This window comes from Papio anubis, chromosome 8, assembly GCF_008728515.1.
Source record: "Papio anubis isolate 15944 chromosome 8, Panubis1.0, whole genome shotgun sequence".
Lineage (NCBI taxonomy): Eukaryota > Metazoa > Chordata > Mammalia > Primates > Cercopithecidae > Papio > Papio anubis.
The window spans coordinates 69,896,813-69,911,598 of record NC_044983.1 but is presented as its reverse complement, the minus strand read 5'-3'; the positions used below and the strand labels follow the sequence as shown (position 1 = coordinate 69,911,598).

At 39.2% G+C, this 14,786-nt stretch overlaps 1 protein-coding gene across 6 annotated transcripts in view; it reads left to right on the top strand.

Moving 5' to 3' along the window:
* Window positions 1-5,533, top strand: part of JPH1 (junctophilin 1) — an 80,221-nt gene extending 74,688 nt beyond the window's left edge. The window contains exons 5-6 of one of the 6 annotated variants that reach the window (XM_009213223.4): window positions 2,915-3,010; window positions 3,461-5,533. In XM_009213223.4, coding sequence (XP_009211487.1) covers window positions 2,915-2,995 — 81 coding nt within the window. In that variant the 3' untranslated portion in view covers window positions 2,996-3,010; window positions 3,461-5,533. Of the gene's footprint in view, window positions 1-2,914; window positions 3,011-3,180 lie in introns of all 6 variants that reach the window. The other 5 variants (XM_003902876.5, XM_009213227.4, XM_009213226.4 and 2 more) reach the window with 5 other exon arrangements.
* The last annotated feature ends 9,253 nt before the right edge of the window (window positions 5,534-14,786 follow it).

The following is a 14,786-nucleotide window of genomic DNA, read 5'->3' as shown; positions in this document are numbered from 1 at the left end:
GCTGGGCATCGTAGTGAGCACCTGTAGTCCCAGCTTCTCGGGAGGCTGAGGCAGGAACATCACTTGAAGCCAGGAGGCAGAGGTTGCGGTGAGCCAAGATCGCGTCACTGCACTCCAGCCTGGGCGACAGAGCAAGACTGCACCTCAAAAAAATAAAATAAAAAAATAAGATAACTAAAAAGAGTATAATTGGATTGTTTGAACACAAAGAATAAATGCTTTAGGTGATGGATACCTCATTACCCTGATGTGATTATTACACATTATATGTTGGTATCAAAATATATATACACCCACTATGGACCCACAAAACTTTAAAATTTTTTAAATCTCCAAAATCTGAAACTTTTCGAGCACCAACATGATGCTCAAAGGAAATTCTCATTGCAGCATTTTAGAATTTTGTATTTGGGATGCTGAACCCATACATCTGAAAAAATCTGAAATCCCAAACACTTAGGGTCCCAAGCATTTCAGATAAGGGATGTTCAGCCTGTAATAGCATTTCCTTAATCTCTGTGCTGTTGTGACATTGAAAGATCGTCTCCACTATTTTCTGAGTTATAAGAGTTTCCTGCATTATTTTTATGCTCTAAATTAACCATAATTGAGGAGTTGCACAGGTTAGGACTCTCCTATTAATTTAGAACATAACTATTCTAAAAGAGCAGTTGGTCGTTACCACAATTTGATATTTTTTCTGATACTGTGGAAATTATAGGATATAGATAAAAATGTCATTTTAAATAACTAAATGGGAAACTGCCTTTAAACTAAGGCCTGTATCTTTAATAGACATATGGAGAAAAGAGCATGGAGCTCCGAAGTGACTAGACTAAAGCTTAATTCGAGTTCTGATTCTTAATTCGAGTTCTAATTTGTTCAAACTGGCTGAGGAAACTTGAGCAAAACACCTATCCTCTTAAACACTGTCAAATGGAACTAATAATCGCTTGTGAAGAATAAACAAAAAAAAAAAATCTACTCAGAGATGCTTAACCCACTGCCCAGCATTATAAAAACCTGCAATAAATGTTTATTTTCCTCCCATTTACTTAAGGTTTAGGAACTGATGCTTTTCTTCTTCTTAATAGTCCCCACTTAAAGGGGACTCATGTTTACTTCCTCTCCCTCCCCCAATTTACTCATCACCCTGTTTGTTCTTCATTTAATGCAAATGATTAATGAAATGATTAATGAAATTAAATCATTTCAGTGATTTAATGCGTTTTGTTTAACAACCCACATTTGGGTCAGGCACTGTGGTTCAGGCACTGTGGTTCATGCCTGGAATCCCAGCACTTTGGAAGGCCAAGGTGGCAGGATCACTTGAGGCCGGGAAGTTGAGACCAGCCTAGTCAACATAGTGAAACCTCATCTCTACAAAAAATACAAAAATTAGCCAGGTTTGGTGGCACACACTGTTGGTCTCAGCTACTCAGGAAGCTGAGGTGGTAGGATAGCTTGAACCTGGGAGGTCAAGGTTGCGATGAGCGGAGATCACACCACTGCATTCCAATCTGGGTGACAGAGCAAGAGCCTGTCTCAAAACAACCCACATCCACAGCACTTGGAAATGTGCTGGAAGATAGTGGGGTCTCATTAAATATTGGTTGCCTGAATGAACTGGGCAGTGTCACGTGTCTGTGCACTGGGTACGTAGCAGTGAATAAGACAAGGCCTCTGCCACTGTGGAGCTCAGCGTCTTGTGGGGGAAAACAGCAGTTAAACAACAAAGGACAGTCAAGTGTGAAACTCACTGTGATAGAGAGAGCAGGGCACTCTGACCTCTACCACAGAGATGTGGGCTCAGTCAGGGCAAGAGACCTTCTTGAGTAAATGATGTGTGACCCAAACCCTAGACCCGAATTGATGAGTGCTTGACCAATGATAGCTCTAATCTCCCTTATTCACTTACCCCACACCCAAAACACATCAATATTTTTGAAGCCTCTGTAACATTGTTTCAGTGTAGTCTTACCCAATATCCAAATAGAATACCACTGTTTCCTCATCTGTAAAATAAGGACAATAAAACTACCTACCTCATAAAGCCAGTTTAAAACACTTTTAATGCTACATAAGAATTGGACACTATTTTCACAGTAAATACCACAATCATGGCTTTGTAAAAAAAGGTGGCTTCTTCATGGAGCAGATCTGAAAAGATGTAGGTTATATGAGGTTGGTTGGTTTAAACAAGTAAAATTTGGGGCCCTTGGACTATCTGGTATTTATTATAATGATATTTATCAAAATAGGATCCTGTAGTTTGTAAAATATAACTTGATTTCTGAAATGTTGTGATTGTGATTAGAGAAATTTAAAAAGCTAGGCCTGTAAGATAACTTCTGAAAGTATCCAACTTCTCACTTACAGCTTTTACTTAACGGAAAGGGTGGTGTCCAAACAGAGAACCAGGGAAAAAGCAGGAGGTAGAGAACCTCGTTTTGAGTTTTCCCTGAATTGTTCCTTGGAGGCGGCTTTGTCCTACAGATTTGTCCTACAGATTCCTAACTGCCCTGAGGATGAAGCAGCTCTTCCTCATCTGACCTGCATCCTAACAACAAATGCACCTCTAACTCCCAGCCCTTCGTAGGCCCTGTTATGGTGAGCTGTGTCTCTCAGCCTACGCTGTTGTCCATTGTTTTGAGGTGAATGAAGTAGATCAGTTGTTTAAAACGTCTTTAAACTAATTCAAGCCTGGATTCATTTTTAAGTGAAGGTTCTGAAATGTCTCCATCTAAACATAGCATTGCTGTTTTTAGTCTACACCTTTTGGAACTGCTGTCATCTTTTATGCCTTATTTACTGCAGTCATGTTAACTTTCTTATTTTTTCAGTAATTGGCTTTGGTAATATCTTGATATTAACATGGAAAAGTTAGAATTATTTTGTTCTCTTTCATTTTCAGGGCCCTAATTCGATCATGATTGTCCTTGTCATGCTGTTGAATATCGGGTTGGCCATTCTTTTTGTTCACTTTCTAACTTGATTGGAATTAGGAAAGGTAAGAATCGCCTTAATTTCTATCTAAAATCATAGTAAATAACATTCTTTTCTCATATTCAAATTTGCTATTTTTTTAACAATGACATATTGTCCTTCACTTTAATTTTGGCTATGCCTGAATGTGATTCAACATAGTTACTTAATGCTATAACTGTTTTGACCCTTCAGTGAAGTCCTGACAACTAGTGGTGTGTTAGCCCACAGTTCTCTGCAGTGGTGCCGTCAGCCCTTTAAATGGCCCACCCCAGGCAGACTCAGACACAGGGAAGGAGGCTTGGAATTAGGATGGGATCGCAAGAGAGATGAAACTTGGAAAATTCAGCCAGAGGACCTGTTCGGTTCCCCTGGGAGTGCTTTGTGGCTTTGGGGTCCTCTGGGAGCTGAAGCGCACAGCCATGTTGGAGAGCAAAACTTAATAATAATTCTTTTTTAAAATCTGCTGAAGCAGCCCCATCCGGCGAAGTTCTTGGCATTGGCTACTCCATCTGTCCTAGCAGAGTGTGACTAAACTGGAAATGTATGGAGCTGCATTTTTTTTTTTTTTTTTTTTGATGGAAGTCAACAGCTGCCTTACTATTTTACCATCTGACGTTTTTAGTAGGGAGCTGGGGAAACGACTGCCCGAGGAATGCGGTCGGAGGATTGTGTTGCTGTGGACGTGGTTCCAACATTCACTCCTATCTCATTAGAAGAAATAGGTAGCAGCATCACTCACCAGTCTTATGCCATGACCTGCTGCTTTAACATCTCCTGGAATGTTCTGGGAGAGAATGTTTCGTTTGCTTGTGCACGACTCTGTTCATTTTTGCTGTTTATTTAAATATGATGTATAGTCATCTACCACCTGCGGTCCTGGCCGGACCGAAACACACGTGTTGCATCTCAAGGAAAAGAAACAACAAAATGCTAGTGAAAATGTGCTTATTTTGATAGCAATATACTATCTTTTATGTCATTTATTCTTCCTATACTTGTAAAAGATTATTTATCTTTAAATTTTAGCAATTTGAAGACACTATGCCTTCCTAAGAACTAATTTAATTTTAAATCTTTTTAACATTACTGAGGTGAATTATTTATGCACTTAGGAAGTGCTAAATTTTAAAAACCGAAACACGACAGAATTCTAAGAAGTATAGTCCAAACGTTGCATGGATTGCAGTAATCAGTGTTTAAAGGATTCAGTTTCTTTGCTGACGTACTTTACAACCAAATAAAATCTTGTCGGTGGCTGTGTTAATTCCCATGAAAGTTAAGCAAGATGCTATTAATAAACTGCTCTGCTCTTTCTTGTTTTCTTTTTCCAACTTAAATTTCTGTTGAATACATTCAGGTAGAACATAAAGCCTTGTTCAATCACTGCCTCTCAGTTTTCTGCCTTTCCTGTTTTTCAAAGTCCTTTTGTAATTTCATTTCCCATTTTAAAGGCTTAGACATTTTTATTTTAAATATGTGTCTTTTACAGTCTTTTGTCATTCTGACATTTCTGGGTTTTTGCTGTTTTATAATTTACCCTTTATTATTGAGAAGCATGCTTACTTAGAGAAACTAAATGGTCTTTATAAAAGTAATTAGTTAAAAAGAAATCAGGGGAGGAAAAGTATCTATCTAATCTATTAAATCTTTTTAAAACATTACATTGCAGAGGGGGAGCTACTCCTAAATATTTTCATGATTTGCATGGTTTAATCAGATTTTTTTTTTTTTTTTTTTTTTTTTTTTACCGTATTAGCTACCTTTTCAATGCAGAAGACAGTTCACACAATTCCCTGGTTAGCACAGATGTGGACTGAGTGCTTTGCCACCTGCAGGGTAGTAACCCAGTGATGTTTCTTACAGAAGCACAATATGTTGAAAATCCTGGGTGTGACCAATATGGAATAAAGAAGAAGGCAGAAAGAGAGCAAATGAAAAATTTCAACTTGTATATTCATTTTTTACATTTTGCTTTGACTTTTAAATTTAGGAAGTCCGTTTATACCTGAGAACAAACGTTTAAAGTTCCTGTGTCACTCTCAGTATTCTCACCGCCCCTCCCAAACCCTGTAGCTCCTTATGCTGGGAAAACTGGTTTTTTAAAAAATAATAATAATAAAATATTTAATCTTATTAAGTGTTTATTTAAAATGTGTAATGCTTTGGAAATCATGGGTAACAGATAGCGAGAGGATATGTTTATAAAGTGAGCATGTTGGTCCCATTTATAAATATATGTATGATTTATAAGCTTTTTTAAAACAAAGCTCAAATTGTTGGTATTTTTCTAAAATGTGCACAGCTGTATTTTACATGAAGGCTCTTTCTAATGGGTTGTTATACTGTACTCAACATTTTGGACAGCACATGAAGTCTGCCAATGTACTTAATAAAACATGACTTTGTTTATTTAAAGTTTCTTGCTGTGAAAAAGAACTCCCTACCTGTGAGTTCCTTTATTTATAATTCTCGAAACCAAAATGTATAATGTACAGTTTTCACAACTGTATCTGCTCTAATAAAAAAAAAGTTGGTTATTAATAAAGTCGGAGGTGTGTTTTCTTTGTGAGTAAATTACTGTCTTGAGTTATGTGGAATGCTTCGGTGGTGGTGTTGAAAGAGATCTGCTGAAAAATTAACAGCAGAAATAGAAGGAAAAAATGCACAAAGAAGCCATGTGCCAGAAGGTAGTTATACTGCTCCACCAATTGGTTCTACGTTTCTTTCATCCTGGGCCTTTCAAATAATTTTGCAAAATAAGGTTCATTGCTCTGCTTAATGCCTTTATTAATTGGATTAGTGCCTTATCCAGAGTTTAAAGACTGCTCTTATTTTTAAAGAAAACTTGAAGTAAATCTCCCTCCTACATGGGCACTTTTCAATTAATTAGAATTTTTTTTTTACCATTGTGCCCCAAATAAATTAATATGTTGCTATGACCCCTGCTGCTTAGGTGCACTCCTGGAAGGTTAAGCACAACATGGGTTGAATAAACCTGCCGCCACCGGGACTTCCAGCCGCTGTGCTCCCTTTGAAGCCATCCAGGGTGCCGGCCTAAGCTGCTGGCTCAACACGTAGGCAAGCCACCTGTGCACTATGATAAAAGGACCATCTCCAAAACAGCTTTCCAGGGAGGTGCCATGGTACTTTTAAATTCCCAAATTCATTACACCTGTTGAGGGCTAAGATCTTGGAGCCCCTCATATAAATAATGCACAGAGTTATTGCCTCTGGGACTAAACAGATTACTCAACTTCAGTAATTAGCCTCCTAGCAAATCCTAGAGGAGAACACAGAGCAGACTTTTGAAGCAGGGAAGGAAAGCACAAGGTGCTAGAGAGATTATTGATTCCAGATTCATGTCCAAGCCACACATTGTGAGCGCTGATGCCAAAGCTAGGGTGAAGCTTGTGTGGTTGGGAAGTCTGGAAAATATTCTACATGCCCTTTTAATGCAAAAACTGTTTCTCAAGAGTTGTGGCTAGCAGGCTCCCCAGGCATACCCTCCCTGCCATTTGCAGCTCTCCTGCCATGCTTTGGAAAGTAACATAGCCTCATCTTCCCAACTTAATAGGTGGCTGTTGACGTGTCGTATTCTGCCAGTACAGTGTCACAGTTCATCAGACTGCGTTTGATTATTCCAGGTTTAAGAATTATCTGTTCTGACAATTCACTCTCACCCCAAAGATACTGAAATGCAGTGGCCTCTATAATAGGGGTCTGGTTTATAGGAATAGGAGAAAATAGCAGAGATAGAGAAGACAGTGAATACTGATGAATATAGTCAATATAGATGAAATTCCGGCTTTGGTCATGATTGATTATGGATCCTTCTCTAATCCATGCCCCTGGTTTCCTTATCAGTAAAATGGGTGTAGTCATAGCACTATCTGGCCTCACAGGGTGATGGTGAGAATGAAATGACCTTATTTATGTTAAATGCTTACTATAGTGCCTGGCACATAGTAACTGCTTTGTATGTTTTTTACTGACTGAAAGAAATAGTGATAAAATAATTAAATTCCTATTAGTGTCTCAGACACATTGAAAAATACAGTGAGATTCCATTCTAAGGGTCTTTTTGTAATGTTTAATTAGGTCGGGGTCATGGGATGTCCTTGCTGCAGTAATGACAAGTCAGTCTTTCTCACCGGGAAAATTAAAGGCCCCACCTACAGAGTTCCTTCTTTATGCTAACATGTGTTTTCCAGTATAGGAGAATATGAGACATTTGCTTTACAAAGAGCTTTCACATCAGTGTCTCACTGGATTCTTACAATCTCCCTGGAAAGTTTTCCTGCAGTTAAATGACTTGCACAAGATCACGTAGCCATAAAGTCATAAAAATCTGTATCAGAGTCCCAGATCTGACACTACATCTTGTGCTTTTTCATTTCACATATTGCCTAGCATTATTCCACATTGCCACTCATCAGCCATGAAGATGTGATGGCAAATACCATGAAATCCAAGGTAGTAGTGCGGGTTGAATGAGCCCATTTCTATCTGTCATAAGCTCCTTAATGAGCCACTGAGTTAATAATAACTACAGCAGAGTCTTTTAAAAGTTCTGAATAGCATGTATTTACAATCCTGTTTCATCACTTTTATAATTATATAGTAATATATTTGAACAATATTTATATAGTAATATATTTGAACCTTATACTAAATATTACTAAAATTTAACATATAAGTAATGGTGTTTTTGAAGAGGCATGTTGTACATGAACTTCGTATCTGTGTTTGAACTTAAGCTCAATAATTAACACAGAAGTTGCACATAGTACCTAGAAGACATAAAAAGGTTTGGCCAATGCTGTGGTATTCTTTTGATACCTTATGTCAATATTCCATAAAACTTCCTTGGTATTCCCTTGAATCTGAAGTCTGATTTAGGTAAGCCATAATGGAATTAACACGGAAGCGAGGCCCTGAAATTTGTTCAGCTGGTGGTTGATAAAGCTGTTTGCATACTGTGGTAAAGAGCATATCAATCCTTAAATGGAGGCAGAGACGAACAGAAGATTATAGCACTGATACACACATTCTTCCTTGTCCGCTGCCTCAACCCAAGCAACTCATTCATAAAATGTGAAGAATGATATTGAACATGTGCAGTGGAATTCATGATGATATTTGCTTATGAGAAAACAGTGGAGGTCTTCAGTTTCAGGAATGCATATGCCACATCCTTGCCACTTACAACATATATTTGGAAGAAAAGAGTCATAAATATCACATCATCTGCACAATAAAAGCAGAAGCAAAGGTGAGGATAAGCCAAAGATTAATTATTCTCTGGACATGATTAATTATTTTCTGGACATATTTTAACAACTGTTTTTGACCAGTAGAGTGAGTACCTATCTAGAGGTCATATAGCTGCTTTGGAAGTTGATAAAGCCCAAGGAGGTGCTTAGACATAGGATTGCCGTAAAGCCAGCAGGTGGTGGAATCCATGACCTAAGAACTACAGATGCATCGTAAAAGCAGTTTTACATCAGATAATTGGGCCAAATAAAAAGTCAAGATTGAAAATATTCTAATTCATACATTATCCAAAAGGATAAATATTATGTAAGTGTGCTGTTACTCACTGAAACAAAGCAAGAGTTTACAAAATCTCACACAATAGAGCACCAAAGAATGAGATATTTATGTGCTCAAAATAAGACTTGATGTTATCTACATTCAACTTGTCATGATACAGCAAGTAATGTGAGGAATTCAGCATAATTTTCATGTCTCGGTGTCAGCTTTATTCCATTCAAATTTTTGTGTATAGAAATCGTTTTCCATTTTTACTAACAATCATGTTCATTTTTTTCTTCACAAAGTAGTATTACTAATCCAAAATGCCATGGCAGGCTATATTTGGGGGTTTTCATTGGTTCACTCAAACTATCAACAGTTCCCCTGGATTTGTTTTGACATTCTAAAGACTACCTGAGTAGGTTATAAAAGAAGCACTCCAAACCTTTCTGCTCTCCTGCTGCTAGCTTTCAGGAATGTTAACATTGCCCGTGTGTTCAGTACACTTTAGTCCCTTAGTCCCGTACAAAACCTGAGCTCTCCCTCTCCCCTGACCATAGCGCCTTGTCAGCATCACCACACCAGTGGCATGCTCAGAGTTCACCAGTGAAGTCTGACAAGCAGATCAGATTAGTTGGTGATATTAATTCGAATAGAGAAGTATAAGAAGAACTGAATTTGGGCATCTGGTCTTCCTTTCTCAGATGCCATTTTTTGAAACCAAGCATACCCTTCCTTTTGAGTCTTCCCCATATTCATTGGGTATGCCAGCATCAAACACCACATGCCCAATTCTGGTAAACTCTAAGGATTGTTTTGGTGTCTATAAAATGGGAGCAATAATATCTGCCTCATAGTGTTTTTTATAAGAATCAAATTAGGTAACTTTAGTAAACTCCCCAACACATAGTAGACTCTCAACATAGAGTAGATACTATTACATTAATAGTCTCAGTTTTATTAGCAATTTTTTTTTCTTTTTGGAGACAGAGTTTTGCTTTTGTCACCCAGGCTGGAGTGCAGCAGCAGGATCTCAGCTCACTGCAACTTCCGCCTCCCAGGTTCAAGCAATTCTCCTGCCTCAGCCTCCCGTGTAGCTGGGATTACAGATGCCCATCACCACACATGGCTAATTTTTTGTATTTTTCGTAGAGATGGGATTTCACCATGTTGGCCAGGCTGGTCTCCAACTCCTGACCTCAGGTGATCCGCCCGCCTCGGCCTCCCAAAGCGCTGGGATTACAGGCGTGAGCCACCGCACCTTATTAGCGATTTTAATTGCCTTATTAGCAGTTTTTACTTCATCAAACATTTATTACATGCTTAATTGATACTTCTTTAAATTCATTGAAAAAAAAATTCTACCAGCCTTAGGTCATTAAGCATCAGGTCCTGCCCTAAGAAATGTACTCTTCATACAGAATCAATTGTAGTTTATACAATTAAATGGGTTTCTTCTCTAAACCAAAGGGCAGATAAAATTCAAAGCTTTTTAATAGTCATCAGAAGGTACACTGGTGATTACTGATGCATCTCTCGTAAAAGGCTTAGGAATATTCAATAACACAGAGCACTCATTATATGCACTAGGTACAACTGCATTCATGTCTATTACAAAGACTGCATGATAAAAAGATACAATTAAGGTGTATAAGAAATGATCCTGACAAAGACTTGCCACGATGATTATACTCTTGGTTGTAGGAATGAACTTCCTGGTGCGTGTAGAGCCTCAGGATTTTCACTGATATGCAGAAATGTGTTAATGGGCCTAGCTATTATGTTTAATCACTGTGGTTATGAACACGAGCAAATGATTTTGGCTTTAAATAACATTAATATATTTAATCAGAAATAATAGCATGGCAAAGTATCATGTCAGATCTTCCATAGCTGAGTAGTCAGGGTAGCAACCATTAGTTTATAAGTTCGGTGATTCATTGTATAAAGAACAGAAAAGATAAAAACATGTATCTATTCCAGTTCAGTGCAGACATCCAGATAGCTTATCTCAAATCTGGTGTTAAGCTTAAACTCTTGTGCTTTTCTTCAATAAGTAACAAGAAACAATTATACTTTAAACATGTCATTTATATTTTAAGGAAAATATGACATTAGATGAAAGTCACCTCCTAGGACTTTAAATATTAGCCTTTATGTCATTAAAACATTCTTTTTTTTTTTTTTTTGAAATGGAGTTTCGCTCTGTTGCCCAGGCTGAAGTGCAATGGCACACTCTCAGCTTACTGTAACCTCTGCCTCCTGAGTTCAAGCAATTCTTCTGCCTCAGCCTCCCGAGTAGCTGGGATTACAGGCGCCTGCCACCATGCCCAGCTAATTTTTGTATTTTTAGTAGAAACAGGGTTTCACCATGTTGGACAGGCTGGTCTCCAACTCCTGACCTCAGGTGATCCGCCTGCTTCGACCTCCCAAAGTGCTGGGACCACGCCTGGCCCATTAAAACATTATTTCACCGGCTGGGCGCAGTGACTCACGCCTGTAATCCCAGCACGTAGTCCCAGCTATGCCCGAGGCTGAGGCAGGAGAATGGCGTGAACACGGGAGGCGGAGCTTGCAGTGAGCCAAGATTGCGCCACTGCACTCCAGCCTGGACAACAGAGCGAGACTCTGTCTCAAAAAAAAAAGACAAAAAATTATTTTACTAAATCTCATTCTATATTGACCACAATAGAAAGGAGACTATTTCAGTGGTTCTTGAACTTTAGCAAGCATTAGAATTGCCTAGAAGTGAAAACAGCTTGTTGAGTTTTTGATCAAGTAGGTGTAGGAATTTATACTTCTAATATGTTCCCGGGTGATGCCAATGCTGCAAATCAGGTGGCCACATCAAAGTGGTCCCCAAAGGAACCGCTGTAGTATTTAGTCAAGCAATGAACAAGTATTAGGCATCAACTACACACTCAAGGCCTTCTGCTTGGCTGTGTGTGTGATATAGTAAAGAAAAGAAAGAGTGGAAAAGAATATGTACACACATCTAACATCTGTATAACAATTTATTATCATGTTATTTAATCCTTATAATAACTCAGGAAGCTAAGAGGTGTTTCATTTACTTTGCATTTGAGAAAACCAAGGCACAAAGAGGTAGAGAGAATTGCTTAACAGAACACAGCTGATAAGTAACAGAGCCAAGAGTCCTACCCAGGTACTCTTGGCTCTAAGTCCTGAGTGTTGCTTCCCCTACATTTCAGGCAGCTTTAATTCTGTCCTCTGGCCACCAGGCATTTAAAACACAAAGCACAGTTGGAGAGTCCTTCTGCCTGCCATCAGGCAAGAGACCAGGAATGTTGAGTCCTTGTGTTAATTGGGACATTGATAACTGGTTGAAGGCATTGTATTTTCTGTTACATGAATGAGAGTCATTCTCAAATCCATGTAGTAGTTTATAGACATTTCTCTCACACCACATATGAAATTGGACCTCATTCTTTAACATTTGCACACTCAAATACTTCGATTTATCAGACAGTTCTCACATTTGCAAACCTACACATAACTCCCTCTGTCCATCTGGGTAGACTTTCTTGCTTACTTTTGAAAGAAAAAAACTGTTAAAAATGACGATGGTGTCTGCACATACAGATTCCATCATGTCCTGCTGACCTCCCTTAGGAAGCCAGATTACTGGCAAGAAGGCAGGAACTGGCAGGAAGCAAGGGGGCTTTTAGAGAAACATCCTGATTCTTATTTTGTCCGTAGATGTGTGTAGGACTTAGGAAATCAATCCTTCAAAGAGCAAAAGACAAGCTCCCTATCTGCCTCAGAGAGTTTATTCTCAATACTAAGATTTTCCACAAATGATAAAACTAAATGATACACAGAAGAGAAAATGCGGAGGGTCAATAAACATGAGAAGATGCTCAGCCTGACTGGTAGGCAGGAAGTACGAAGTGAAATAATACTGAGACTATTGAAGTCCAGCGCCTTGTCACATTGATTACATTCTTAGCTGAAATGGGAAAAAGGCCAGATGTGAGATCAGGACTGGATCTTAAATTCAAATCTTCTTTACTTTCCAGCTCTGGAAAGCTTTCCCTGATCATCCCTGGCTGTGAGAAATGCCCTTCCCCATGACTCCAGACCACCTTGCTCTATTCTCAGCACTCCACCCTGCAAAGCAATCATCTGCTTTTCCATCCGTCTCCACCCCTAGGCTGTGTGCTTTCTGCAGGTAGAGACTGTCCCATCCCTCTATTCCTAACAGTGCTCCATACATATAGATATTGAATAAATGTTAATTTACTGGTGAGTAAATTGATGAAACTAAAATAAACTTGTCCTGGACAACTCACATATTAATGTAAGATAGCCATTTTCCATAACACTCCCTGAGCACCCGATCCCCAGTTCTTTTGTCTCACACTATCAGTGTTACTATGCTAAGTGGGGAGTGGGGTTGAATATTTTGTGGAAGGGTAAGAAGTTTTAAGTATATGCAAAAGTCCTGCTGAGAGATCACTAATTTCCATTCTTCAAAAATTATGGCTGAGTACCTTTGTAAAATTGGTTTGCTAAGCAACTTGATAGTATCTCCAAGAAGGCCAGCAGATCATCTACCTTGACTAAGAAAATGATTTCTTACTTCCTTGGAAAGACTCATATTAAGATCAGTGCATGGCAGAATGGATGCTAGGAGCTTAAAGAAAGAATTCCTGATTCCTTATTTACCTTAGCATGGCAACTGTGAAGGTAAGAGAAGTGGACAGATTAGAGCAACGTTGAGAAGATAGAATTAACCCTACATGGTGATCAGTTGGTGTGGAGGATAAAGGAAAAGTTGGATTCGAGAATGGCATCCAGATTTCTGGCTTGGGCAGTTGGCTGCACGGATAGAGAATGGAAGGGGGGAGCAGGTGTCTGGTGAACTGAAGACACTGAATTCACTTTTAGACATGGTGGACCTGAGGTGTCTATGAGACATGCCAAGTAGATTGAATGTACAGGTCCAAGGTTCAAGAGAATACTGTGACCAAGATATGAGTGTAGAGAGACAAGAAAATACTTAAATGCAATTGTTTGTTCTTCTCTTTACAAATTATTTATCCATTCATTGAAGCAGACCTCTGAGCTTAACAAGGCTACATTTAGTAATTTTTTTTAGTATGGTAAAATACACATGACATAAAATTTACCATTTGATGTGGTTTGGCTGTGTCCCCACCCAAATCTCAACTTGAATTGTGTCTCCCACAATTCCCACATATTGTGGGAGGGACCCACGGGGAGGTAATTGAATCATGGGGGCCCGTCTTTCCCATGCTTATTCTCATGATCGTGAATAAGTCTCACAAGATCTGATGGGTTTATCAGGGGTTTCCGCCTTTACTTCTTTCTCATTTTCTCTTGCTGCCACCATGTATTAAGTACTTTTCACCTCCCGCCATGATTCTGAGGCCTCCCCAGACATGTGGAAATGTAAGTAAAATTAAACCTCTTTTTCTTCCCTGTCTCAGGTATGTCTTTATCAGCAGCATGAAAACAAACTAATACAGTAAATTGGTACCAGCAGAGTGGGGCATTGCTGAAAACATACCCGAAAATGTGCAAGCAACTTTGGAACTGGGAAACAGGCAGAGATTGGAACAGTTTGAAGGGCTCAGAAGAAGACAGGAAATTGTGGGAAATTTTGGAACTTCCTAGAGACTTGTTAAATGGCTTTGCCCAAAATGCTGATAGCAATATGGACAATGAAATCCAGGCTGAGGTGGTCTCAGATGGAGATGAGAAACTTGTTGGTAACTGGAGCAAAAGTGACACTTGTTATGTTTTAACAAAGAGACTGGTGGCATTTTGCCCCTGCCCTAGAGATTTGTGGAACTTTGAACTTGAGAGAGATGATTTATGGTATCTGGCAGAAGAAATTTCTAAGCAGCAAAGCATTCAAGGGGTGACTTGGGTACTGTTAAAGGCATTCAGTTTTATAAAGGAAGCAGAGCATAAAAGTTCAGAAAAATTGCAGCCTGACAATGTGATAGAAAAGAAAAACCCATATTCTGGGGAGAAATTCAAGCTGGCTGCAGAAATTTGCATAAGTACCAAGGAGCCTAATGTTAATCCCCAAGACCATGGGGAAATTGTCTCCAGACCATGTCAAAGACCCTCACAGCAGCCCCTCCCATCACAGGCCCAGAGGCCCAGGAGGAAAAAGTGGTTTCGTGAGCCAGGCCCAGGGTCCCCATGTTGTGTGCACACTAGGGACTTGGTGCCCTCTGCCCCAGCCACTCCAGCTGTGACTGAAAGGG